General features: G+C 45.8%; 1 protein-coding gene across 1 annotated transcript; it reads left to right on the forward strand.

Annotated features, from left to right (window-relative positions):
• Positions 1–922: 922 nt before the first annotated feature.
• Positions 923–27,495, forward strand: GLRX3 (glutaredoxin 3; the record flags this gene model as incomplete). Its single annotated transcript, XM_080693627.1, has 11 exons — positions 923–1,014; positions 8,155–8,263; positions 13,843–13,917; positions 14,601–14,802; positions 19,621–19,793; positions 20,023–20,084; positions 22,636–22,693; positions 24,334–24,386; positions 25,836–25,875; positions 25,964–26,056; positions 27,445–27,495. 11 exons carry the CDS (start codon positions 923–925, stop codon positions 27,493–27,495), a joined length of 1,008 nt encoding a protein of 335 aa, XP_080549753.1.

Below are 27,495 nucleotides of genomic sequence, written 5' to 3' on the forward strand. Positions count from 1 at the left end.
CCCTGGGAGGGAGCTACAGCTCCTGCCCCACCCCCCCCCCGAACATGGCCGCAGGGCACCGATATACCCAAGGTAGAGGCAAGCACAGGGAAGCCTGCCATGCTTAGGCAAGGATTGATGGAATCTGACTCCGGCCAGAGGAGGACCCGTCAGGAGGAGCTCCAATGTCTGGAGGGGAGCCAGTGTTCGGTGGGGTGGGAACCGCAGAGAAGGGCTTGGGAGAGAAAGCCTGAGGTTTGGGGATATATGCAAGAGACAACCTCCTTCCCGAGGCAGATGGATGCTGGGCTCCGGGGAGCAGGGAGGGGTTCTGGCTCGCTATTTCTTTGGAGGTGGAAGAAACCAGGGGAAAGGAAGAAATCTTCCAGGCTTGAGAGTATGTGTGAAGCAAGAAGGGGGTGCAGAGGACTCCTCAGTAGAGCCACCGACGTGGGAGGAGGATTAGAGAGAGCTGGGGGAGTATCGGCAGCCAGGAGATCTGAGTGGGAGGCCTCCCCCTGCAGAGTCCTGGAAACTTGCGGCGTCCTGCTCCGAGGCCGCGCACACCAGGCGGGTCGCACGGAGGGCACTGGGTCCTGGTCCTGTAGGACCAAGCTTCAGGCACCGTCAGCGTGGAGGCTCAGAGACCGCCTCCCCTGCTCCCAAACTTCCCCGCCATCCCTTCATTTAAGCGGTCTCCCTCCGTTCCTAGACGGCGGGCTTTCCCGGGAAGGCTCTGGAGCTGCGGGAAGGCCCCAGGAGCCCCGCCACCCAGCGAAGCCCCTGGCCTCCGGGCTTCCGGGTCGGCTCGGCCGCAGGCGCGGGGGCGTGGCCACAAGGGGCGTGTCCGAGGGCGTGGCCCCAGCGCGCAGCCGCCCTGACGCCGGCCCCGCCCCATCGAGCCGCCGGCGCTCGACTGCTCCTGGCTGGCGGCGGCGGCGGCATGGCGGCGGGGGCAGCCGAGGCGGCGGCGGCGGCGGTGGTGGAGGTCGGCTCGGCCGGGCAGTTTGAGGAGCTGCTGCGTCTCCGAGCCAGGTGAGCGGGGCGCGGGCAGGGGCCGGGCGGAGGAGGAGCGCGAGGGCTGCGGGGCCCGGGCCTCGGCGCCCTGGGCCTGGAGCCCGCCGCTGCCGCCCGCCGGCCCGGCGCTGGGCCCGAGAGCCGCCGCGTCGGGACGGCGCCGTGTGGGCCGCGCGGAGCCCGGAGGCCCCGCGGCCGGCCTGGCGGGCGGTGATCAGCTCCGGGCGCGGGGCTGCGGGGACCCCGGCCCGCCGCGCGGTGCACCAGGCCTCCGCGCGCCCTGCCCGCCCGGAGCCGAGCTGTGGGCCGGGCCGCAGGCGGGGGGAGCCTGCGTGCCGCCCAGCCTGTCGCGGGGCCGGGCTTCCTGCTGGACGAGCTGCCCCGGGAGGGTCTGCGCCGCCGCCCGGGCACGGGCGCCTCCCGTCCTGGAGAAGACCACAAAAGGAGCTGCTGGGGTGCGTGGACGGCGCTTGGGGTGCGGAGGGAAGCAGGTCTCGGCCGGGTTCGTGCGTTAAGTGCGCGCAGGTAGGCACGTGGGCGCGCCCTGCCACCGCCTGCCGGGGTGCAGGTCCCGGAGGCGCCGCTCTCGCCGCCTTGCTGCCAAGGTTGCCCGAGATGCAGGCCTCAGCTCTGCTGCGTGCGAGCGTGAAAGCCCTGGGCAGGTCGCTACGCGCCGCAGCTTCCTCCTGGTGGATGGTGTAGGACCTTTCGGGTTTGATGAGGGTGCGGTGAAGCGCAGCGTGACGAGTGCTGCGGTGTCTGGCCTGCAAGAAGCACTCGGCACGTGCTGGTCCTTAGTGTTTTTAGTAAGGAGCAGGGCGGGCACGGGAGAGACCGACCGCCCAGTGGTGTGGGGGCAGTGAAGCCGAAGCGTTCTAACAGTTCCTTGCCGGGTTCTGGGGGTAGCTCAGTGGTAGAAACACTAGTTAGCTTACACGAGGCCTGGGTTCAGCCCTCAGCACCCAAAACAAAACGTAGTTATTTTGGCATTTCAGATTTCCCTAGGAAATTATTTTTTTTGAAGGGGGAGGAGTCGGGCGCTTCGCTTTCCAGTACTTGGAAGGCTGACTCTGAAGGATGGCAGGTTCCAGGCCAGCAGGCAGAAATTTAAGGAGACCCTGTTTCAAAGTAAAAAATAAAAAGGGCTGAGTGGTATCTCGGAGGTAGACTATCCCTGGGTCCAAACCTTAGTACCTCCCAGGGGTGGTGGTGGGATGATGTTTACTAGTTGATGGGAGATGGGTTCTGATTCATCCAACACCAACCCTCACATCTTCAAGCAGCACAATTACTGGAGGACAGCAGAGGTGGCTTCATGAAGTCAGGGCCTGTGTGGGCCTGCCCTGCCCTTAATAAATGTTTTGAACTTACCATCACCTTAGAAGTTGGGTCTCACGTACTTGTTAGTACAATTCATGTCTTCTGCAGTCTTTAGTGGGTAAAAGTTCAAATGTAAATACCAGATGACTGCACTTGAGATGATCCAGGAGACAAGATGCCCTTCACAGTGATGAGGCCGAATGGCCACATGGGAAATGATGTGTGGCAGCTGGGGAACGAGCAAATTTCTGCTTTTTGTGAAAACAGGCATTTAGTAATAAACAGTACTTGTGATCTGCTTCCCAGGCAATTGCTTCTCAAGCTTAAAATTCTAGATGAATTGAAATTTTTTCTTTGCTTGAATCATCTAATCAGATGTGTATATATATAAGTTACTGGAAACCTCAGTTGGTCTTTACAATGGTGATATTAATGGCCATTTGCAGAGAAATGAAGAGGTCTTGCCCTTTGTACATCTCTTGAGTCTAGTAGATGACAGCGTTCAGCAGATGGCAGTGTTCCCTGCATATGGAAAACTAGAGCAGAGAGCAGGGTGAGAAGAGGGAAACTTTACTGAACATCAGTTGTTTTACTGGTGAAGAACCCAGGTTCATTATGTGGTCTAAAATCACATCAGTGAGGATTCCACCCTGATTGTTGCCTGAATATTTTCCTCAGCATACTAGGAATATTTAGTATCCACGAATACTGGTACACATAATCCAGAACAGGGTGGTATCATTTGTTTCAGGTATATGTCCTTATAATATTGAAATTGAAAAGTGGAAGTTAAGCATGTAAGTATGTGAATATCATGGCTAATTTCAAGGAACAGTGAATTGCATTTTGTTATTACCAGAGTATTTTTATATTTTTGTTTGCTTTCCCACCATCCATCCCAAGGTGTTAGGTAGCACTCTATATCTGTGGCAGTTCAGGGAAGTTCATTTATTTCTCAAAGCCATGTTAGTGATAATGGAGCTGAAATTTGAATTCAGGCTTTTTGCATGTCCTTTCCTTTTTTATGTAGTTGGGTTTAGACTGTTACCTACTTTAATTTTAAATACAATCATATTGTGAGCATTTACCCATGGCATTAAAATTTCTTTCAAATTTGATTTTTAATGGCTTCACAATATTTTGTTATGACCATTAAAAACTATATTGCTGAACATTGGATTTTTCCTGTTACTTGCTGTGTAGACTGTGGTGAATATCCATATTCATAAATCGTCTTTTTTAATTACTTCCTTGGGAAAGATATCTGCATATGAGTACGAAATTCCTGAAAGGTTTCAGTTTAATTTTTACCAGCAGGATACGAAAAGCTCCCCTCTCACCATTCTTTTTATTTTTATTTATTTATTTATTTATTTTTTGCGGGTCTGGGGATGGAACCCAGGGGCATTCGACCTCTGAGCTACACCCCCTGTTCTATTTTTTATTCTTTATTTTGAAACAGGGTCTCACTAAGTTGTGGAGGGCCTCACTGAGTAGCTGAGGCTGTCCGCCATCCGCGATCCTCCGGTCTCCGCCTCCCGATGCTGGGATGACGAGCGTGCCCACCACACCCGGCTTCACGATCCTTTTAAATCACTGAGTATTTTGTTTTTAAAAGTCCTTTGTTAGTTTGGTGAAAAGAGGTATCACAGCTTTTAAAAAGTGAGGTGTCACAACAGTAGAACCCAGTTTTGACAGTTGTATGCTCACCACCATGCAAAACAGGAAAGTAGAACCCCAGGAGCTGCCCCATCCGCCTTCTGCCTCTAGTTTTCCATGTTCTTGGACTTTATATAATTAGGATCATACAGTTTTTGCCCTCCTTCCCTTATCAGTCTATGTATGTATATACACACGTATATGTTTATCGATTTTGTAGTACTAGAGATTGAACCCAGGGGCATTCTACTCTGAGCTCTGACCCCAGCCCTTTTATTTATTTATTCTTTATTTTGAAACAGGGCCTCACTCAGTTGCGGAAGAACTAAGTAGCTGAGGCTGACAGCAAACTTGAGATCCTCCTGTCTCAGCTTCCTAAGTACTAGGGTTACAAGTGCACGCCACCATGCCTGGCTCATCAGTGTATTTTTATTTAAGGAAGTTCACACTGCAACTCCTCCACTGCCCAGCAAGGTCACAGTAGTTCCTCTGAAGCATAGATTCTCAGTTTATTTTTGGCTTACTGCCCTCTTTTCAGAAAAAAAAAAGAAAGAAAAGAGAAAAAGAATTACTGAGCCCCACATCTAGCTTCCTTAAGCCAGTAAACAGAAAGATCCCATGGTAAGTTTATGTATCTATGTTTACTTTCAGTGCCACTCATAGGGGCAGGATTGCCAACTTTAAGAGCCCATGCTAAAGCTCACGTCATAATTTATCTCCATATTTTTGTCACAATTCTTATATTTTAAGAGTAGATGGAGCCAGGTATGGTGGTGGCCATCCGCAATATCAGTACTTGGGAGGCAGAGACAGGATGACCAGAGGTTTGAGGCCAGCCTCAGCTACTTTAGTGAGACTCTTTGAAAATCACAAAGACAACTGGGGGTGTAGCTTGGAATGTAGAATGCCCCTGTCTTATACGCATGTGTGCATGTACACACACGCCAGAGTAGATGGATTTGCCTGGTTCTCAATGTCTGACACCCTCTTGAAGCATGGATGAAAATATGTTTGTTCCTAGACTATCGTAATCATAGCATGTCTCTTTGGGAAGATATTTCAATACCTTCTACTTTAGACATATTCTCAAGATAACCCCCCCCCTTTAACAAGAAGGCCATCTTAATGTATCATGTCAACATGAGAGTTGTACTAAATTAATATAGCCAGGAGATATGTCCATGCCCTAGCCTTTTTCTTTCTTTCTTTTTTTTTTTTTCCGGTACTGGGGATGGAACCCAGGGACATTCTACCTCTGAGCTATACCCCCAGTCCTAGCTTTTATTCTTTATTTTGAAACCGGGTCTCACTGAGTTGCAGAGGGCCTCACTAAGTCGCCGAGGCTGTCTGCAAACTGTGATCCTCCGGTCTTACCCTTCCGAACGCTGGGATTACAAGTGTGTGCCACCACGCCCGGCTCTGTCCTGGGCTTTTAATCATCAGCGTTCAGTCATGCCACTAACCTTTAACTTTGTTAGTACTCCCGTTACTTTACACAGTCTTGGATATCTAACACCTTGTGTTTCAGACTGGACGATGAGCTCTGGACGGCGAAAGGGGATGCATTTTTGCCCTGGTCTAGTTCCTTTTGTTTCCTCTGGCCTCTTTAGCTCAGTCAAGATTTGTCCATGTTGGGTGAATCTGTAGTGGGTTGTATGAGTGTACAAAATGTTTCAGTCAGTGTTCTCATGCTGTGATGCGAGCACCAGACACTCAGTATTCAGGGGAAGAAAGCTTATTTGCTTACAGTTGTAAGAGCTGAGTCTCTGTATAACTCACCTGGAGCTTGGGCTTTAGTTTTTAGTTGCAAAGGGCAAGGGGCAGGAAGCCTAGAGGGCGAGGGAAGGGGATGTGGGATGGAGTCTCCGGGGTCACACCCCGGGACCTGCTTCTCAGCACGCCGCTCCAGAGCGTGAGGTGTGAGGGACTTTCTCCTGTTTGTGGGCTTTGTGCTGTGAGGCGGCTGCTGTGGGCATTCTTGGACAAGGCCGTTCTGGGCCTGTGCTTACCTTCTTGGGACCCTTAGGTCTTGAGGCCTTCCCGGGATGCCCTGCATTTCTGTAGTGTGGGGCTGGAGCCAGCAGGCTGCTGAGGGAGATTGCGGACACGGCTCGCAGTGGTTCCAGGGCTCCAAACAACTGCAGGCAGGGCTGAGCAGTGGAGTCCAGCAGGATGCCTGGGAGGAAAGGCAACGTGCGCAGCACCACCTCCTCACCCGGGCGGGCGCCGAGGTCTGCTGGGTGCAGACTCACCTGCTGAGTCCCCGTGTCCTCTGCAGCCCAGGCGGCCTTCCTTTGGAGCCTCCTGCCTGCTTTCTGAGTGCTCCTAGCTCTCGTGCTCTTCAGTTGCGCCTGTGACCCCACTCTCCATTCCCTCTGCTCCCGTCCATGGCCTTGCTTTGTGCCCAAGCAAATCTGTGGTGTCTGTCTGAGCTCCCCCACCCTCTGTGCGGCCTCACTGAGTAGCTGAGGCTGGCCGCGAACCCGTATCCTCCTGTCTCAGCCTCCCAAGTACTGGGATCGCAGGTGTGCGCCACACGCCTGGCTTGTGAACTTCAGGTGGGGCTGGTTAGGCCTTACTACCCACATTATAATCATGTGTAGCTTTTTTTGGTACTGGGGTTTGAACCCAGGGGCATTCTACCTCTGAGTACTATTTTATTTTTGAAACAGGGTCTCACTAAATTCCTGAGGCTGGCCTCAGACCTGGGGTCCTCTAGTCTCAGCCTCTCAGCACTGGGATCATGGATGTGTGCCACCATTTCTGACTACTTTTACAAATTGAATTAAAATTTCACAGTGCTAGGAATGGAATCCCGGAGCCGGTGCATGCCAGGCGAGTGCTCTTCCGAGCTGCATCCCAGCCCTGGGCCTGGGTGTCTTCATTCCCAGAGCTGCAGACCTAGCACAAGTGTCTTCACTGAGCTCAAACCGTCCTTGCCGCTGGACTCCGTCTGCTTTCTGCTGGACAGCTGCTGTGCTCGGATGGCAGGCCAGTGCCAGGGCCTGTAGCCGAGGCAGAGCGTGCAGGGCCTTCACATAGCTCAGCTCTCCAGGGCCCCTCCGCTCACTTCCCCACAGCTCACTGTGGGCTCCCTCCTCTCACCTGCGAGATTGCGCCGGCTTCTACCCTTATTCTTACCTTACCACAAGTTAGCTGTCTTGGAGTCTTTTCTCCATATGACTTTTTTCCCTAATATTTTCCAGATTTTTTTGGAGGGGATGTTCAAATTTAGATTTCTACAAAAGTGAATGGGTTTCAGTTGGATAGGAGGAAAGACTTAAGGTCAAGATATTCATCTTTGCCAAGATAACTTTATGTTAACTAAGTTAGACATTGCAGTTCCTAAGAATTTAGTCAGTAATTTATTAGTCCACTGTTCTTCTTGTTCATACTATCACCATTTTAGAAAATCATTTGTAGTGCAGTATAAAACACTATAAAAAGATTGTTTGAGCCTGTCTTGGTGGGGCACGCTTATAATCCCAGTACTTGGGAGGCTAAGACAGGAGGATCTCAGGTTTGAGGTCAGCCTCAGCAACTTAGGCCCTCTGCAACTTAGTGAGACCCTGTTTTAAAATAAAAGAATTAAATAGGGCTGGAGGTATAACTTGGAGGTAGAATGCTCCTGGGTCTCATCCCCAGTACCATGCCAAAAAAGGTGTGTTTATAAAAAGCAGTTCATTTTTTCCACTTATTACCTGCTGACATGCTTTTACTTTCAACATTTTATTGCTATTCCTGTGATCACAATAATGCCCCTTCATCACAATACCATGCTGAAAAGTAAATACATTAATAGTAATGTGTCTACAACTGTTTTTAGTCATTGTGCCTCTAATATGGAAATTTAGTTTTCACTTTCCTCGAGGGTTGAAAATATAGTTGATTATGTGTCTGTTAGTCGAGATGGATGGATATTCAGAACCACTTTACAAGCATGGGTTAATTCTTGATTCAGAAAATATCATTACCCTGAAAATCCATCCGGAAGAGTCTCAAGACCTTGCAGGGTGTTCTTATATTTCAGTCTGTGCTCAACAGCAAAATTCTAGCAGCACAAAACAGTTCAGACAGTTCTTTTAAAGGTTTTGTTGGTGGCAGAATTTGATCTATACCAGCATTGCCTGTTTCCAAAGCCAATTCAGTCTTTAAAGAATTTATCCTGTTGAATTACAGGTCTCTTCTCGTGGTGCATTTCTGGGCACCATGGGCTCCGCAGTGCGCACAGATGAACGACGTGATGGCAGAGTTAGCCAAGGAGCACCCGCAGGTCTCCTTTGTGAAGGTACTCTGCTTTCAGTGCTACGTGTTTTGTGGATGTCTCATTTATGGGGTAGACTAGATTTTATTAAGGAATGATGGGGAGTTCTGAATATGTATATTTGGTGTAGGAATCTATTATTTTGGAGTAGATTATTCTTAGAAATCTAATTTTGTACATGTCAAGTAGTATAAAAGTCATCGTACTTCTAACAGATGGTTGGCTGGGAAATACCAGGACAGACAAAGGGGAGAAGTGTTTGAGAGTTAGGGCAGACTAGGTAATTCACTGTGGACAATGTGGCTTGGGGATAGTTAAAATGTTAACACTAACTTCATTTACAGACTGGCAGGTTGTGGGGATGATTCTAGAAAGGATATGTGCAGACTGCTAGGGACCAGGGAACAGCAAGTGATGTCCTGAATTGGGTAGATGCAAACCCCCGGGAGACTGAAACGCTCCTCTCCTGGAGCCAGCGGTCTCCTCGCCTCCTGGCGCTGTTGAACCCAGGGCCTCAGGCCTGCTGAGCACCTGCGCGGCTGCCACTGAGCTGCATCTCCAGCCCCCACCGTGGTGTTTATTCTGGTTTTGTGTGCTCCTATATTATTTTAATTAAATTAATTTATTTTTGTGGTACTGCAGTGGAACCCAGGACCATTCTACCTCTGAGCTATATCCCCAGCCCTATTTTTTATTCTTTATTTTGAAACAAGGTCTCCTAAGTTGCAGAGAGCCTCACTCAGTAGCTGAAGCTGTTGGTGAACCTGAGATGCTCCTGTCTCAGCCTCCCAAGTACTGGGATTACAAGCATGCGCCACCACGCCTGGCATCCTACATTTTTGTTCACTCTCAAGCAGACAAGTACTTGGAAAGTGACAGTAGGGTTGTAGGTTAGCTGCGTTAAGGAGGAGTTGAGAAGAAGGAAGGGAGGGAGGCACAAGATTCAGTCTGCGCCGTGTGTGTGTGTGTGTGTGTGTGTGTGTGTGTGTGTGTGTGTGCGCACTAGGGATTGAACTCTGGTGGCATTCTACCTCTGAGCTATACTCCCAGTCCTGTTTTATTTTTTATTTTGAACTAGGGTCTCACTGAGTTGCTGAGGGCCTTGTTCAGTTGCTGAGACTGGCTGTGCTCCTGTGATCCTTCTGTCAGCCTCCCAGGTGCTGGGGTTACATACCTGTGCCACCACACTTGGATCTTTAGGGTTTAAAACAAAAACAAAGCCTTGCTTTGCAAACCCAGAATTTGTGAGTTCAGGGTATACGTTGACAAAAATACCCCCATGTCGGGTTAAAGATGACGTGGACTGTTTTGTGCCTCTCTATATGTAAATGGAAGGCAGCATTTTGACAGGCTAATTCTTCTGTATAGTAAGTAGGTGGTGATGCTTGCTTTGACTAGATGTGCCTTGATGGCTCAGAGGTCCACAGTGTAGAAAGGTGTGTGTTGAGAAGGCTCACCCTGCTCTTCCCTCAGCCCTGTTGTCCCACCCCATGCGTAATTGCTTGTATTAATTTTGAATGAATTCCTTGAGTGTTTCTTTATGCAGATAGAGCAAATGTGAATGTAATATTTAGCTTTTTAAAATTTAAGTACTTATTTAAAATTCTAGTGAAATGTGTAATGTAACCTTAGGACGTAACCCTAAAATGTCCAGTATAAATAATAGAAAAGGACATTAAAACTGCATGTTTGGTCAGTGATAAAAGATAAGGATTACATGGGAAATGAATGATTAAACATTTCAGTCATACGATTAATCTAGATGACGGTAATTGTTGAAGTCGGCTTTATGTGTATAACGTTACTGGTGTAGGCAGCACACCCTTCTTAGTTGCCATCTGAATGACTAATTCAGAGTGATACAGTTACTGCTCACATTGGTAACAGGTTTGGCATCAGATTTTAGGTTGTTCAAGTGCTTAAAGTGGCCCTGTGAGCCAAGGGTCGGAAACTCCACGCCGGCTGGGTGCCTGAGCCGCACACCTGCTGCTCATCGTGGGAGCAGTGCTAGGTCCTTGTTCTTCCTGGAGTTACCACATTTCAGAAATTCCCTGTGGCATTTCGCCAGACGTCATCGAGGGCAAAGATAACTTTATGGAGTTGTAAGGGAGTCAATTAAAAAGCACTTGTCAAGCTACAGGAAACACATGAGAAGTCCAGTGCTTGAGGGATCACTGGCCTTTTTTATTAAATGGTATTAGGGATTGAACCCAAGGGCATTGCACCTCGAGGCCACACTCTCAGCCCTTCTCATTTCTTGTTTTGAGCCGTCTCCCTAGGTTCCTGAGGGTCTTGCTGTGTTGCTGAGGCTGCTCTTGAACCTGTGATCCTCCTGTCTTAACCCTTTAAGTACTGGGATCACATGGGTGTGTGCTACTACACCTAGCTAGATTGGTCTGTTTTTGTTGACTCAGATGTACAAAGGCACATAAATAAGTGATCTTAAGCAGCATCTTTAAACAGATCGCAAGGTCTTACGACCACCCGCAGCTCTTATTTTGTAGGAGGTGGTAAAATGCCCCCTCAGAAAGCTCTGCATTTCCACTCTTGGTTTCATTGAATGCTAAAAGGCATGGCTTTGTTTCACCTTTACTGCACGTCCTTCTTTCTGGTCCTGGGGTCATGGCTGTCCAGTGCACCCAGGCTCTCTGTGAGTGTGATGGCTGGTATTTCCAGCTGCCCGAGTTGCTGCCATATCTGGTTGGATCCTACGGCTTGGGCCCAACAGATGAGTTACTTCTGTCTCTAAGACTTGCAGATGTCTATAGCCATACCACCTTGCATGCGCCCAATCTCATCCTATAGAAGTCTTATGTTTATTCATGATAAAATTAAACAGCTAATTAAAATGTTATATAGTCCCTTTGCTAGTACTTCACCTAAATGGGAATATACATTTATCATTTAGTTATTGGATAGACTCTTTGAGAATACAGTATCAGTCAGGGGAGGCGGGAGGAGAACAGCACAGGGCGTTGTCGGTGATGAGACATTGGAGCTGCTGGGTGTGTCTGAAGACGAGATCCAGTCCATTCTGTATGAAGCCTGCCCTTTCATTCCTGTGCTCTCATTTCCATGCAGTGCGCTCTAGCACAGAACTCCAAGTCGCATTGGTCAGCCCCTGTTTGGCGAGGTTTTCTGCTGTTGGCTTCATTTAGAGCAATCCTGTTTGAGCAGTAGCTGCCGCACTGCCCTAACTAAGCCCATTGCAGTGTAAGGTGGAAGCGTACGAGGGAGTTACAAACTTGAGTTTATGCTTCTTAAAGAATAGGAATCTTTATAGTTTGAGTTATCTTTTTTTATGAAATAAGCACCTGTCTTAATACATTTCACCCAATTTAGATGCTAAATGTTTGATTCTAAATCTCTTCTCGAAACTCCACGTTGACATGTCCAGAAATAATGCTTTCTGAGTTATCTGGGCATCCCTTAACTGCCAGATTACATCCAGAGTTAATTGCGGTGCACTGTACCCCTCCTGCCTTTCCCTGCGTGCAGCTGAGATGACAGGAGGGTGGACAGTTTTACGAAGGCCTCATCGTGGTTCAGTCAATGGTCGGTCCACGAAAGACAGATACGGATAATTCTTGAGTTCTTCTGAATGCGGATCATTTTAAAGTATATATATTTTCTATTGTTGCTAAAATGGTTTTGTTACTAGATCCGATATTTTTAAGAGTGGTAGTGCCACAAGTTTTTTTTTTTTTTTTTTTTTTGCCATGCTAGGGATTGAGCCCCAGGGCCTTGTGCGTGCACTGTCTCTGAGCTGCGTCCCAGTCCACAGAGGTCTAAGACTTCAGGTGCCCTTGATGCTCTGAGGGCTGTTGTGTCCTTGGTGTGCTCCCGTCCCTGCTCTGCAGGACCTGACCAACACCGCTGCCTTTTGTCTTAGAAAGGTCTTGTGTTCTGGGAGCTGATTTGAAGGGAAGCACTTGTGATCTCTGGCTTCCGCAGGGTCGCAAGTCATTTGCTTCTGAGAGGAGCTGTCGGTAAGGAGAGACCTGATTTGAAACCAGCAAGAATCTGAGAAGAGATCAGATTTTAAGAGCATACAAGGATCTGTTTGAGTCAGGATGCCACCTGCTTTGTTCTCATTTAAGACCATGTCACCTTTTTGATTTAATGTTGCTTGTGTTTTGTATTTGTGTGACTTCTCTCTAGGATCCAGTCATGCTAAAGGTAGGAATCTTGCTGAGCCTAGTGCGGTGCCCGGCATGTAGTGGGCACTCAGATGTTGGTTGGGAGTCAGAGCTGCAGGCCGACACTGGGCATGCCCTTGTTACCAGCTTTGGTGGTTATCTTTGCCTGAGTGTAGACTTTTGTATGTGAAAGAAAATGCACACACATTTCAGAACTTCAGAAAAAAAGCTGTTCTTTCCAGAAGGCTTTGTTTTTCTCCCCCATTTTTTCAGATAATTGGACAAAGATGTTAATTTAAGATTTGTAGGATTTTTACAGCGATATATTTTGAATGGAAATAATTAAAAACATAATTGAAAAGGGTGCTTTAAAGAAAAAAAATAACACAGTAAAACATACATGTGTGTGGTCGAAGATGTATAAACGAGAGACAAATGCCTGCTTTCACTGTATCCTCAAGTTTCATTCTGACAGATCCAACCTGATGGGGTAAAGCTGTAGATAAAAATAGTATTTCAGACCCAGTGGAAATCTTTTGCTCTTGAAGAAATTCAGTGTATATGTTTAAACACTTTTAACAATATAATTTATCAATAAACTTTATTTCCTGCAGGTATAATGTGAATACAGATTTTTATTGGTTTCAAAGTTTATATTAAATTGACAGTGCTGTGAGAGAAGAACATAATATATCTTGGTTTTTTTCAAAGTATAGTTTAGAAGGCTTACATAAGTGGCTCACAGTAATTGTGTCCTGATTATTTAGAAATTGTGTTTCTAAGCGCCTTGTAAAATTCCCCGTCAGATGACACGTCAGACCTCATTGAGGGGCCTTAAGGAAATCATTAGACTGTGCGGCTGTCTTCACTTACAGAGACTCTGCATATACAGATAGACCTGGGCATGGCAGCCTCGTAAGAGAGCTGCGGAGTGTCCCGCAGCCTTGCAGGAGTTAAAAGTATAATTTATCAGACATCAATAGTTTATTGAAGAAATACTCCTTTTTGCTTCATAATTTGCAGAAGGCTGCAGCTGTCAGTCATGATGTACTGCCTCTTGGAATTAGTCAATAGAGCAAACAGCAAGAATTGCTGTGGGCAGAAAATAAGCACTGTAATCATGACATAACTGGGGTCAGTGATTTATGGATTTCAATATAGTAGTAGCTGCATATGATTGAAAATTTACTAGGTCACTAGTGCACCAAAAATTTTATTCACAGCCTCCAGGCATCTTTTGAAATGTGCAACAAAATAAAAACCTCTGAACCTGTTTTGACACTGCAGACTCTGGATGACATGCCAGCCCAGTGCGTCTCATTTAAATGTAAATGTGTCGTGAACTTTTGTAGGGTCCTCTTTAAAGATCCCAGCTACTTGAAGGGATAATATGAAGCTGATTTACATATCAAAGTTTTGCAAAGGACCTCGTAATAATCAAGTTTGAATTCTTTTATTTTAAAGTTGGAAGCTGAAGCTGTTCCAGAAGTATCTGAAAAGTATGAAATTAGTTCTGTTCCCACCTTTCTGCTTTTCAAGGTAAGGATGCAGGTGTACAAGAGGCCGTCTGCCTCCGGTGAGCTGCGGGGCTGCTCCTGGGCCCCCTCTCTGCGCCTCAGCACGAGGCATGTTGTCCTCCTTGTACCTGACCACGGTCTTCTCACTTTTTCCTTGGGTGCTGACAAGGAAGGCTATGTCCGTTGCTTGCCTAGGACAGTGGAAGGGCAGCAGCCAAACCGAGGTTCTTGACCAAAATCCAGACCCATGGCCACGTAGACCCCAGTGTTCCCTGAGTTAAATCACAAGTTGGTTGTTTAGTCTGTGCCTGGACGTTTTGAAACGTGGCTGGTTCTGGTTTGATTAATGATTCTTTTAGGAAGCAGGCACAAATCTAAGCTTCAGGGCAGCCATGAGTGTTACCATGGTCGCCAAATACCTCATTTATACTCAGTAACTGATCCGTCCTAGCTAGTGGGGGGGGGGTTCTTTTTGTTTCAGGTTGAATTCTCACCTGATTGCACTTTGAAAGTACAATGTTTTCAAGAGAAAAAAAAAGACAAAATATGTATTTCTAAAGTGATGTGCAGTGCTGTTAGTTTTTTTTACTTCTCCAGTTGATTCTTTTAGAAATCGGCTAGAACTATGTACTTATAATTTTAGAGTCTAAAATATAAAGACGAGGAAGGAATGCTGCGTGTCCTAAATGACATTTTAAACTTCAGAATTCTCAGAAAATCGACCGATTAGATGGTGCGCATGCCCCAGAATTGACCAAGAAAGTTCAGCGACATGCATCTAGTGGCTCCTTCCCCCCCAGTGCCAATGAGAATCTTAAAGAAGATCTTAACCTTCGCCTGAAGAAATTAACGCGCGCTGCCCCCTGCATGCTGTTCATGAAAGGAACTCCCCAGGAGCCGCGCTGTGGTAAGAAGCTGCTGCTCTGGATAGGATCAGCGGCGGGCACGAGTGCCCTGCCAGGCTAGGGTGTGGTGGGGTGGGCGTGCCCTTCCCAGGCTGTGTCCACAGGCCTTTACAAAGTGGACAGGTTCTAGTGTAGGGTAGCATCGTACAAGGGCGTGATAAGAGTTTGTACTACAGACTCAGAAGGTGCGACCAAGGAGTCCTTAGAGGTGCTGTCCTTCGGGACCAGTGCCGTACGTGAGCACTCAGGCCCGCGGTGGGAGGCGACTCCCCCACGGTCGCCTGGAGCCGCGCTGGCCTCGGGCTCCAGCTGCCACAGTGCCGTGCTGATTCTTGGACGGGCCTTTGGCCAGAGTGGTTTTGCTCTTAACGGCGGTCTTTTCTTTCCTTCACCTCGTCAGATTGAGTAATTAAAAATAGGCGGCACTTCATAGTGTTCCTGTGCCTCCTCTGTACTTTCTCTTTCCCTGGCGCCAGTCTAATGAGTGCGTTATTCGCCCATTGCTGTCATTTCCAATTTATAGCTGCTAGTAACTTAAAAATTCCTAGTTCTTGGCTTGTAGTTATCCTTATTTTCTCTGTACGTAGATGCTGTAATTTTGTCCTTAAGTAAGTTTTAGAGTTATTTGACCCCTCTGGTATTGGGTTTATGTTGTTTTCTTTTTACTGTGCCTGGTGCAATGTTACTATCCTGCATAATTGAGCATTTAATGCCTTTTGATGATGCTGTGGAGACTCTTAGGACTATTTGTTTCAACTACATGGGAGGGAATTTATTAAGATAGGTGGCAATAAAATTAAGTGAGCTATTGATAAAGATTACTTCATGTCCAGTGTGACTATATACAAGTAGCCATGCTTCCAGTATTAATTCAGTTTAAAATTCTTCCCTGATTATCAGAATGGTGTATTAAATTATGAAAAAGTCTACTTTTTGGGGGGGGGTTGGTACTGGGGTTCCTGGAAGCCCTTCCACCTCCAGGCTACACTCCCAGACCTATTTTTTATAGTTTTTTATTTGGAAACAGGGTCTCTTAAGCCAGCGAGGCTGACTCTGAACCAGCGTGATCCTCCTGTCTCTGCCTCCCAAGCGCAGGGATTACAAGCGTGCGCCACCACGCCCGGCTAAAAAGTCTACTTTTAATTGTAAAGTTTCATGATAATTGTATCCTAGAAAGGTGAAGGAATGATTCCTTTATACTTGGTTCTGCGTGAGTAACTTCCTGGCCAGCATCTTTTGATTCAGGCAATGCCTGCCTCTTAGGGATGGTTTAGCCGGCTTAGCCTGTACTGAGTTACCTAGGGCAGCAGGGCAGTGCCAGTGTTGTATTGGTTGTTATTTTGCTTTAATGGGAGTTGCAACGAATTCACATTTATCTTCCATTATGCACGAAATCGTTTTTGGTACTTCATGTGATGGCCTGTATGAGAGTTTACCACATCAGTCTAATGGGTTTCATTCCGCACCTTCATGCCAGTCTGAAGGGCAGTAGGAGGTCCTGGGTGACAGATAGCAAACCCAGAGCAGATCCTGTGCTGTGACCTCTTCTTTGGGATCTAAAGTAGCATTTTTAAAATCTTTTCTAAATGATAACCTAGTGAAATTGGCAAGTGGCAAAATTCAGGCAGCAGAGGAGGGAGGAGCATGTGCTGGGAAGTGAGGCCGGCTTCCGTCTGGCCTTCGTTCTTCCTGGGGTTGGGTGGAGCCATGAAGGTGGCCTTTTCATCAATGCAGATACGGTATGATTTTTTCATGCAAATTAGAGGTAAACTTAGAAGTAGTCTTTTTTTTTTACTTTATTAAACTCAATTTTTGATTTGTTTCTAGCCATTTTCATATTCACTGAGTGACATTTAGAAGGCTATACAAGTAAGAAAAGCTTTAACACATTTTAGAGCAATTTGAAAAACATGCCATTACAGACATTTAGATAATAAAAGAAGTAATTAGGGCATTTAAAACGATGTTTAGATACATAGGCTTTGACAGTATAGTTTCTTCTGTTCAGGTACTATAACTGAGTCTATAACTTTTGTAACTCCATTTTTAATAGACTTCTCTGTTTTCGGATACTTTGGTTTCTGTTATAGCATGTCTTTCTTCCTGTTATATAGAGTAAATAGATAACTTTAGGGCGTTGAGCTTTTGAATGAAGTTTCTGCTTAGACGTGGGTAGGAAACACTCCCTTGCAGCTGCCGGCCACTTCTCCCATCGTGGCCCGGTGCTGCCTCCCGCGCGTGCCTCTGCCTGAGCTCTCTTCCTCTCCACGCTGCTTTCTTCTGGGCACTTAGTGACTGTCGCCCGTGGCTCTTCCTTCCTGAGCCTGCGCGGTGGTTTTTGCTTCTCTGCCAGTGCTCCAGAGAAGGGCTGTAGGCAGGCCCTCTGTGGAGCCAAGGGCGGCTCACCTGTGACCAAGCGGCAGCTCTCCTCATTTGCAGAGTGCACTTTGAAAGCACTGTCCCGGTCACGCTGCTTTGCCTTCTCTGGGTATCCTGATGGAGTATGGCTGTGCCTGATTTCTGAATTGCTGGCCCCCATCCCTCTTTCTGTTTATTAGGAAAACACGAATGAATATATTTACATTTTGTATCCAGGAAACCGAGAAAGCTGTTTCCAGAACCCGTCCTTGGAGGTGAGGTGCACAGGGCTCAGCTCTCCCATCTTCTCTGGTTTTGGGTTCTGCCTACAGCAGCGTGTGGTGTATTCTAAGATGACATGCTGAGGGGGGCCCAGATGTCAACGGCTTGAGTCGTTCCTGCTTTTGGCTGCTCTTGAGGATAGAGAGAGGGCGCTTGTATTTGAGAAGAGTTTCTAGAGCTCTGAGATGTGTGTCCTTTGAACAGGATGTTAAGGCCTCAAGCAGGTTAATTAAGTTATCAGTAATTCTTATAACGCTTGCATTTGAGGCTTATAGTAAAGCAGAAGGCATTTGACTGGAGAAATTTCTCCAGTGAGAGTCATCTACCTGAATTCAGACACAAAAACACATCAAGTGCAGAAATATTCTTAAGGGGTTTATTGTTTGATAGTTATTAAGTGTGTCAGGCTTATTACTCATGTCATGAGTCGAAACAACCATGGGTAGGCATGGTGATGCTGTGTCAGTTAAATGTGATTTTTCTACTTTTTAAATATTTTTATTGCATGTGTGTATTTTTCTTCACAAGGGTGTAAGTGTTTTGTTGTTAGAATAAAGCTTTCTTACTACTTTATCCTTAAGCATAACATTTCCAGCCTGCTACTTTAACCCTTAAAAATGAAACACTACCAATCAATCTTTCTAGTCTGCATGTAATTGCCCAAAGCTAAAATAAAGCTCTTTCTCAGCCAGTTACAGTAGAAATGAGTTAATATATTGGCAGCAGAATAACCATCAGCAATCAGCCGTTAGCTGTTTGCTAATGAACTCCCAGATGAATGGAAAAATTTCAGAATCAGTGTTTTACTGCAGGCTGTACATGAACTTAACACTTCTTGTAGGAAAAGCAACTCATGCCGTACAAATAAATGTTGCGCTTCATCTCAACACAGAGCAGATCTGGAAACCGTTTGGAGCCAAGTTCTGTGTTTTGATAGTTGCTTTGAATGACAGCAGGTAAAGTCTACTCTTGCAGCTAATCTTATGCTGAATTTTATGATTGGATTTTGTTTACACATAGTTGCAGGTGCTGTAAGGGCTGAGAGGAACTTTGAATCTGAAGAATAGGTTATTTTCCAGTGAATTATGACAATAGTTGAAAAGAATGATGTAGTATGAAAGGTAGGGTGGTTCAAATTGTTGGGGGAAATTGTTAAGAATGAGCTAATGGAAAGAAAAATGTCCTTTTTAGACTGGACTAATTTGTTTATGAAAGACTGATCCACACTCTTGTTCTCAATACTAATGTCATAGTAAGGTGATGTCAAGAAAGTGTGGAGCAAAAATGTGTCATAAAAGTAATAAAATCACAGAACATAAAATTGTCACTACAGTGACAAAATCACATTATATACTTTAGGGAATGTAAATAGTTTTAGAAAAGATGCTGTCAAGCGATGGCATGAGATGAGGGAGAATATCGTCAGTCTCTTGACCGATCATATCTAACAGCAGAGAAGACAGCTTTAAAATTTAGGTGCTCTGCTCACTTCAGAGGAGGGCACGCTGCTCCATGGTGCTTGTCTGTCCCACATAGACACCATAAAGGCGGGGAAGGACCCAGTCTGAAGTGCTCGGGCAAGCGGGCAGCAGGCAGCGGCGGTGGAACAGGCCCCAGCTGGGTCAGAGTGGCCTCCCAGTGGTTAAGAACAGCTCTCCTCTCTCCACTCAGAGGGGGCTTGCTCTGGGTTCACAGCCAGGAAAGCTGGGGGAGGAGCTGGGCGTCCTCCCGGCTCCCCTGGAAGGAGGGGAAGGGCACAGGGAGGTGGCCATCCAGGGCCCTGGGCCCTGGCTCCTGGCCCCTGGCCCCTGGTGGAATGGCCCAAGCGGGTGCCAGGGCTTCAGGGCCTTGCTGTCTGGCCAGGATGGTTTCTTCTTCCACACACAAAAAATCCCTAAAATTGAAGAGTAATTTAATAAGCACACACATACCTTGCTTTTTTCTTTTTTAAACTCACAGTTACGTTAAAAAGTCATCTGAACATGTGTTGTTCAAGATCAAATGAGGGCTTTTGGAGTTTATTTTCAGTTCACATATTATTCAGCTCTACTAATGAAATCACTAGCAAAATAAAGGCAGGCATCTGTCCACTAGATAGTGTGTACTCCAAATTTATTTTTAATTGTGTACATCTATGAGAGAAAGATGCTGAGTTTTGTTTTTTCTTGTTCTCTATTCAGGGTTCAGCAAGCAGATGGTGGAAATTCTTCACAAACATAATATTCAGTTTAGCAGCTTTGATATCTTCTCAGACGAAGAAGTGCGGCAGGGGCTCAAAACCTACTCCAACTGGCCCACCTATCCTCAGCTCTATGTTTCTGGAGAGCTCATCGGAGGCCTCGACATAATTAAGGTTCGAATTGAGAAGTCTGGGCATGGCAAAGAAATCCCATTTAGACTGGATTTTTAATGCCTTAAAGTCTAAAATACATGTTTATTATGAATCTCTACACTTAGCAATATGAACTTGAATACAAATGCGGTATTTCTGATGAGGTGATTGATCAGATTCTGCACTACGGCATGATGAGGACCATGCCATCATGTTACAGTAAAGGCATCTTGTTCATGTGTGATTGCAGGAGCTGGAGGCATCTGAAGAACTCGATACAATTTGCCCCAAAGCGCCCAAATTAGAGGAAAGGTAAATCTATAAGTTTTGAACAGTCTACCATTTATTATTTAAAAAGTGCCTTTTAGTGCTCAGTTTTTGCATTGCTCTCTGTATGTAGCAGTCACGGATTTGACTCTGGTTTCTGGGATTGATAATTATGTTGTTTGCAATCAAACTAGTCAAGCAAACTTGGGACGCTCTGGTGTGAACTGGAGCAGTGGTAGCGCCAGTTGGTGATTGTGTGGAGCCCGTTCTTTGCCTGTGTAGGGATGCGTGCTCTTCAGTAGCTCACCAGGCTCTGCTCCCCTCAGCGTTTGGCAGCCAGGGTCCTGTTCTGGTCCCGGCTTGCTGGCCTAAACGTGGTCCGCTTGTGTGAGCAAGGTCCAGGTGTGGCCAGCGTCCGGTGGCCAGCTGTGCTGCTCCCGGGTACACCCTCCAGCAGGCTGCCAGTGCTTCCTGCTGCCTTTCTAAACCACGAGCAAGTAATCCGCGTAGGGGCTGGACTGTACAGTCTGTCCCTGTTTCTGTCATAATGGAATCTCAGTGTTTGGAGGATTTTTGGAGACGTTATAGAAATTTTGGACTTTGGGATGTAGGGGAATTCAAGGGACTTTTATTGTAACGCACATTCGTGTAGAGGGTTAAGAAAGAATTTGTTTTGAAGTATGTCAACACATCAACCATTTGTAGTGAGATTAAACCCCCTGCTTGTATTTTTCTGGCCATTTTAACTTTTGGAGAATTTCTAAAAATCCTTTTTATCTGTTTTTAATTAATGTAATTCTCAGAAGTAGTATTTCATGTATGTCAGGCTGACATTTTGTGTGTGTGTGTGTGTGTGTGTGTGTGTGTGTGAGAGAGAGAGAGAGAGAGAGAGAGAGAGAGAGAGAGACAGACAGACAGACAGACAGACAGACACACAGACACACAGACACACAGACACACAGACACTGACTGACTGGGAGTGAAACCCAGGGGCTTTCTACCACCGGGCTATAATCCCAGAAATATTTTGTGTTTTATTTGGAAACAGGGTCTCACTAAGTTGCTGAGAGCCTCACTAAGTAGCTGAGGCTGGCTTCGACGCTGTGCGATCCTTCTATCTCAGCCTCCCAAGCACTGGGATTACAAGCGTGCCCACCACGCCCGGCTCTCAGGCTGGTTTAAGGCTACGCTTCCTCCCATGGGTGCCTTTCAGTGGGAAAGTGATGCGCCTTGTGTTGGTCCCACCCACACCCTCCGCCGTTCTTTCCTGTAGCCTGGCGACAGCCCTTGTGACCTCCAGAGACGGCTGTGTTTTTACGTGCCTAGACTTGCATTCCGTGTGTCTTCCTCCTCTCCAGTATGTTCTCATCGCTTTGTATGTCTTTCTCAGAACTTGTGTTTTCCTGATGTGATGCTTCTGAATCTCCTGTGCTTTCAAACACCAAAAACAACTTGCTAGAGTTACACAGGAAGTAAATTCAGTATATTTCGAATAGTAATTTAAAGGGCATCTAAGGAGTAGAGGTTTTGGACTTTGCAGTGCAGAGTGGCCTGTGGTCCCTAGTTCCAGGTAGCTGGGTGCTGGTCATTGGTATCTCTGATGGCTTTCTGAGATGGCTAATTGTCCCCTTGGAAGATAAGAGTCGTAGCCACATGCATGATCATGCGTGATTGCCTTTGTGACCACTCTGTGAGGAGATTTGGAGCCAGCAATCATCCCTTAGGACGCAGTGGTGTGACGCATTGGCTCGCATTGACTTTTCCTGAGATTCGTGATTAAACTTAGTTTTAAATACAGGCGATTAAACTTCCTGTCAGAAGTTAGGTTATGTTGATTGAAAGATGGTATAGAATAGCCAGGTGTGGTGGCACATGCTTGTGATCCTAGAACTTGGGAGGCTGAGACTGGAGGATCGCGGGTTCTCAGCCAGCCTCAGCTACCTAGTGAGGCCCTCTGCAACTTAAAGGTGAGACCCTGTTTCAAAAAAAAAGAATTAAAAAATAGGGTTGGGGGTGGAGCTCAGGTAGAATGCCCCTGGGTTCAATCCCTAGTACCTATATATGTACATATATATATACATGTTTGAAAGATGGCATAGGATATGAAATGTGAGGTCAGAAAGCCTGTCTTGGGCAGCCGGCACTAGTGGGCGTCCTGAGAGGCGCTGCACTCCCCCTCCAGTCTGCCCCGTGAGCCTTCCCAGTGTGGCACAGCGCGCAGCTTCGCAGTGGGGACGGAGCCCGCAGATCTAGTTTTGGAAATTCTGGATGGGCTCCATGTATATGTAGGTCCCCTATCGAGCAATTCCTCACTGAATTGGTTATTATTATTATTCTTTTTAGTACCGCAAGTTGATGGGATTAAATTGCAACTTGAAGGAACATTCGTTGCCTTAAAAGCCATATTGTGTTTTACAGTGGCTTAGGGAGAGAATGAAATAAAGGAAAATGTCAATGCATTTGCTTGTTTAATACCACTCAAAGCTGTGAACTATCATCCTGCTATCCCTCAAATATGCATGTTACTCATGAAGCGGAGCAAAAGTGGTGTTTAATAATTGAGCTGAGCCGTTTTATATCAATTTTCTCTCTTCAGACTCAAAGTGCTGACAAATAAAGCTTCCGTGATGCTCTTTATGAAAGGAAACAAACAGGTAAAGAACTCAGAAATGGTTTTATTTGTAATTTCTTTTGATGTTAACATCTGCAACAAGGGGACAGTTAAATCTTTTTTCCTGGCTTTGGCTAATGAAGCTGTAGTGGTATCAGGAAGTTATCCAGGCCTTAATTGGTGCTTATGGAGATCAAACAAAGTAATCTACATTTTGCTTGACTTTATCATCAGCGTCTCAGCAGGGTGCATTTCTTTCTGCTGCCAAACTTTGTCGCTAACATGGTCAGCACTTTAACACTTTGCAGGTTCTGCAGTTGCTGTTTTGTTACCCTTTGCTGTAGTGTGTGGACCGCCTTGGGGTACTTCCCGAGGGTGGGTGCGTTGGTTCTTGCCCTAGGTCATCCTGTGGACGTGTCCCACTGAGAAATAAACTGCTGGCCACGCTGTGTGCGCTATGTATGTGTTAGATTAATGAGTAAAATCATCAACAGTTCTGTTATGGGAATGGTTCTGGTGGCTTTTTTGATGAAAGTACCTACTGATTTTTGCATTATTTTGAGTATCAGGTTTGCTAGATCATTCCCACTGATGGTTTGGTCAGATTGGATTATCCTTCAGATCGGGATCCGGATGATAATTTCCATAAGTAACCCTACGTTTATATTGTACTCGGAGTTTTCATAGCAGTTGAATCTTAAGTTTACTTCATTCAGGCAGCAAAGCTGGGGCAGGGCTTGGCTTACTTTCTGTTAAGGAAACTAAGGGTCTGAAAGGCAAGGTTGATGGAATGAGGGATCCCCCTAACCCCCTAGGGCCCAGTTAGGCCAAACGCCTTGGCAGGTGCCAACCCCAGAGAGTCCTTCTCCTTAAACATCATACCTCAGGGCCGTTTGAGGATCAGGTTGCCTGAGGGGCGACCTGATACTACTGTGTAATGAAACTCATTAGTTTACACTTTCGTTAATGTAATGGAAGTAATAATAGCAAGGAAGATAGTAATACACAGTTTAGCGTGTAGAAATCAGTATGTTAGCATCTAGATACTTCGACTGGTTCAGTATATTTGTTACATATAGGTGGAGGAAGCTGATGATTCCCAGTAATGGTAGTGAGATTCTTTCCCTCCTTTTTTGTGACTCTTTAAAGCACATATTTATTCTCAACATTATTTCCTGGAAGACCAGAAAGAATTCATACATTTTGGAAACAGAATTGTTGGAACTTTAAAAATGTTTATGTGTTGTCAATTTTTTTTATTATTTATAAGAATGTTGGGATTTGGGGTCACGTGGCATAAAAAAACCCCATAAGATACCGGTACCCTAAAAGATGCTCAGTGCCCTACGATGTAAAGATAAACTTTGAAAATAGGGGCAGAGGTCCAGTTGGGAACATAAAAATGATTATTGTAATTACTGCAAAAGGTTAAAGTTAAAGTCATTTCGTATAAATTAAAAAACAAATGAAATTAACTCAGTCTCTGTAGAAAATCTAGGTTTGGCCACAAAGACTAGAAGCTGTTAGAACACGTCCTAGGAGGTTGCAAGTCAGAGTTTGCGTGGGTGGTGTGTGGGGGAGGTCCAGGTGGGTTGTGTTGAGGGAGGGAGCTGGTGGCCAGCTGCAGCCGGACAGTGAGCCGTGGAGCACACGTGACTTTCTTTTCTTCTTGTTTTTAATTAGGAAGCAAAATGTGGATTTAGCAAACAAATTCTGGAAATACTGAATAGTACTGGGTATGTAAATCTTACTTTAAAATGGTAGATTTAAAGTTTTAATTTTCAGTTCTACCACTGATAATTTTCAGTTTTAATGTCTAGTACATTCATGTAGTGGTTAGTGTATTCATGCATTTTAAATCTATTTTTGCTGTAATGTTTTGTGAGTGCTTTAGCTTAGACCAAAGCAGAATTTTCTGGCTAGAGTTCTTACTTTGCATATGTTGAAAGGAGAATAATATAGGTCACTTTACATTTGTCTTTTTAAGAAGCTGTGCAGGAGGGCGTGAGGCGCGCAGAGGGGCTCTAGCCGGGTCTGCGAGGTGGACCTGCGCCTCAGCACTCTGCCTTCCTTCCGTGTGCTCAGAGATGGGGCTGCCCGGGGAGCACGCTGAGACTGGCTTTTGTGGTTAAAACAGTACTACTTTTTTGGAGATACTTAATACATGTTTGTCAAATGCCTCTTCTTATTTCCATTCCTTATTTTGTGATTGCTTCTTTCTGAAATTATAATTTATATTCTATTCATAGCTTTAAACAATCACATTAGCTTGCCCTATGAATTTATGGGAAAGGTAATCTTAAAAATATTTCAGCACTCTTGATCATGATTGAAAATAGTTGAGCATTCACAAACTGAATGCAACTTTAGAGATAAAAAGAAGATTAATTTTTAAATGATTGTGGCATTTTATAGAGGAGAATATAGTCAGCTTATTATGATCATTGTCTCAAACCTGTGTCCTTAACCTTTCCTGTTCACGGAGGGCAGGCTGACTCTTGTCTTTTTTTTTTTGGTAGTGAGGTTGAACTTTAGGGGCATTCTACCTCTGAGCACTGTCTGAGCACTTTTTGTTTTTGGTTTTGAAATAGGGTCTTGCTAGGTTGCTGAGTCTCACTAATTTTTTATTTTTTGAGGTACTTGGGTTGGAACCCAGGGGCATTCTACCTCCGAGCTACATCCCCAGCCCTATTTTTTTATTCTTTCTTTTGAAATGGGGTCTCACTGAGTTGCAAAGGGCCTCACTAAGTAGCTGAGGCTGTCCGTGAACCACGATCCTCCTGTCTCAGCCTCCCCAGTGCTGGGATTACAAGCGTGCTCCACCACGCCCAGCTCTCACTAGTTTTGCTGAGGCTGGTCTTGAACCTGTGATCCTCCCAAGTACTGGAATCCTAGGCATATGTCACTATTCTTGGCTTTGGCCTCCTTTCTTTATTATTTTAAAGAAGTTTGCCAACCCCTAGTCTTAACTCATTATGATCTAGAGAAAAATTCAGATAAATTTGTATCTTGGGATGACTTATTCTATATGGTATCGACAGATTAAAGAATAAAGTAATTCCCATTGTTCCACAGTAAATTTGGTTACTAATAGTTGACTCTTCTTGATTACCTAACATAAAAAAAGCTGTACAATTTTTGTTTACAACTGTATTTTATGTCAACATATTTTCTGTCTTTCGTAGTGTTGAATATGAAACATTTGATATATTGGAAGACGAAGAAGTAAGTTTAGGGTTTTCTGTTTCGTCCTTTGTTTAGCTTTAACATGGTGTCTTGTTGGAAGGTTTCAGGGATTTGCTTGTTTCTTCAGGTTCGGCAAGGATTAAAAGCGTTCTCAAACTGGCCAACATACCCTCAGCTGTACGTGAAAGGGGAGCTTGTTGGAGGATTGGATATTGTTAAGGTAAAGCTCTGTTCATCTGCTGTCCTAAAGCCTAGAGAACTGAAAAGTTTGCCATGTTTAAGAATTATAATTTCATGTTGAATAGAAATTTCAGGGCTGTCCAGCTCCTTTCTCTAGCCTCACTCCTGGGCCAGCATTTCTGTTTCTGTACAGTGTCTGTCCTCAGTCCCTGCTCTGCAGCTGCCGGCCTGTTTCAGACGCCCATGCTTTTAAATCGCACCACTGACTCCTGTAGAGCGTCCCCCTGTTTTCCTGCCTTTTTGAGCGTTTCTTTTCCCTTCCCCTTGGCTCTGCATGTCTTGGCAGAGACCCAGTAAGTTTGTCTTTTATCCTTCAAGACCCGACTTGTAAATGCTCAGATCCTTCCAGCTAGGAGCATCTCGTGTCTCCCACTCCTGAGTTCGTGTGTCCTTTTCATCTAACGTTATAGTCAGTTCCTCTCTCACCTGTCCATGGGTGCCTGGGGTGAGGAAGAAAGCCAGAAAGCTCGGGCAGGAGGCTGGAGGGCTGCAGGCTGGAGCTGGCCCTGTCTGTCCATGTGCCGCAGTGGCCGCAGGCCTCTGACCTCAGTCGGATGCTAGGAGTCTGTAGACTGTTGGACTGTGAGCATCAGAGAGGTCTCTCTGAGGCCAGATTTCTGACTTTTTAACGTAGAAGACACACAGCAGGCAGGAGGACTTCTAGTCGTCTGCTCCGCTCTAACACGCACTTTGATGATGTGAAGGAACTCCCACTCCGCACTGGGCTGGCACGAGTACTTTGGGCCGTTATGTTCTGTCAAGGTGGGCTGAGCTCTGTCTGCAGAGTTTGGTCCTGCTGCCGCACCTTGCGTGCCAGCTTTGTTCCTGCCGAGGCCAGGGAGAGGCTGCTTTGGCCTGGTGATGGTCTCATTCCTGGAGGAAAAAAATGTCCAACAGTAGCTTTGAGTAGCTCCGAAGCATCCCTTTGTTTCGCACGCTACACACACACCTCTGCACCTGCAGGTGCAGTTTCACAGGCACGTATTCAGCCAGTGGAGGACCGAAAATATTTGAAAAGAAAAGAATCTACTTTGAGCATGCACAGACTTTGGGTTGTTATTTCTTAGAACAGTTACCATTTACATAATGTTCACATTGTATTAGGTATTACAAGTAATCTAGAGATGACTTAGATTACAGAGGAGGATGTGCATTGGTTGTGTGCAAGTGAGGTGCCTGTCTGTACGGGGCTTGGGCGTCCTCAGGAATCTGGGCCACTCCCCAGGAGGGGTACCAAGGGACAGCTGCATCAGGTTATAATAGGTTAGTGTTTAGTTTGAGAATGTTGGAAGACGTACACGTGTAATATATGCTTGTTTAGATGCTTTTGTTTTTCATCTATGTGTACACATTATTTTTTATTTTTAGGAACTGAAAGAAAATGGTGAATTGCTGCCTATACTGAAGGGAGAAAATTAA

Source organism: Muscardinus avellanarius, assembly GCF_963383645.1.
Source record: "Muscardinus avellanarius genome assembly, chromosome: 4".
Classification (NCBI taxonomy): Eukaryota; Metazoa; Chordata; class Mammalia; order Rodentia; family Gliridae; genus Muscardinus; species Muscardinus avellanarius.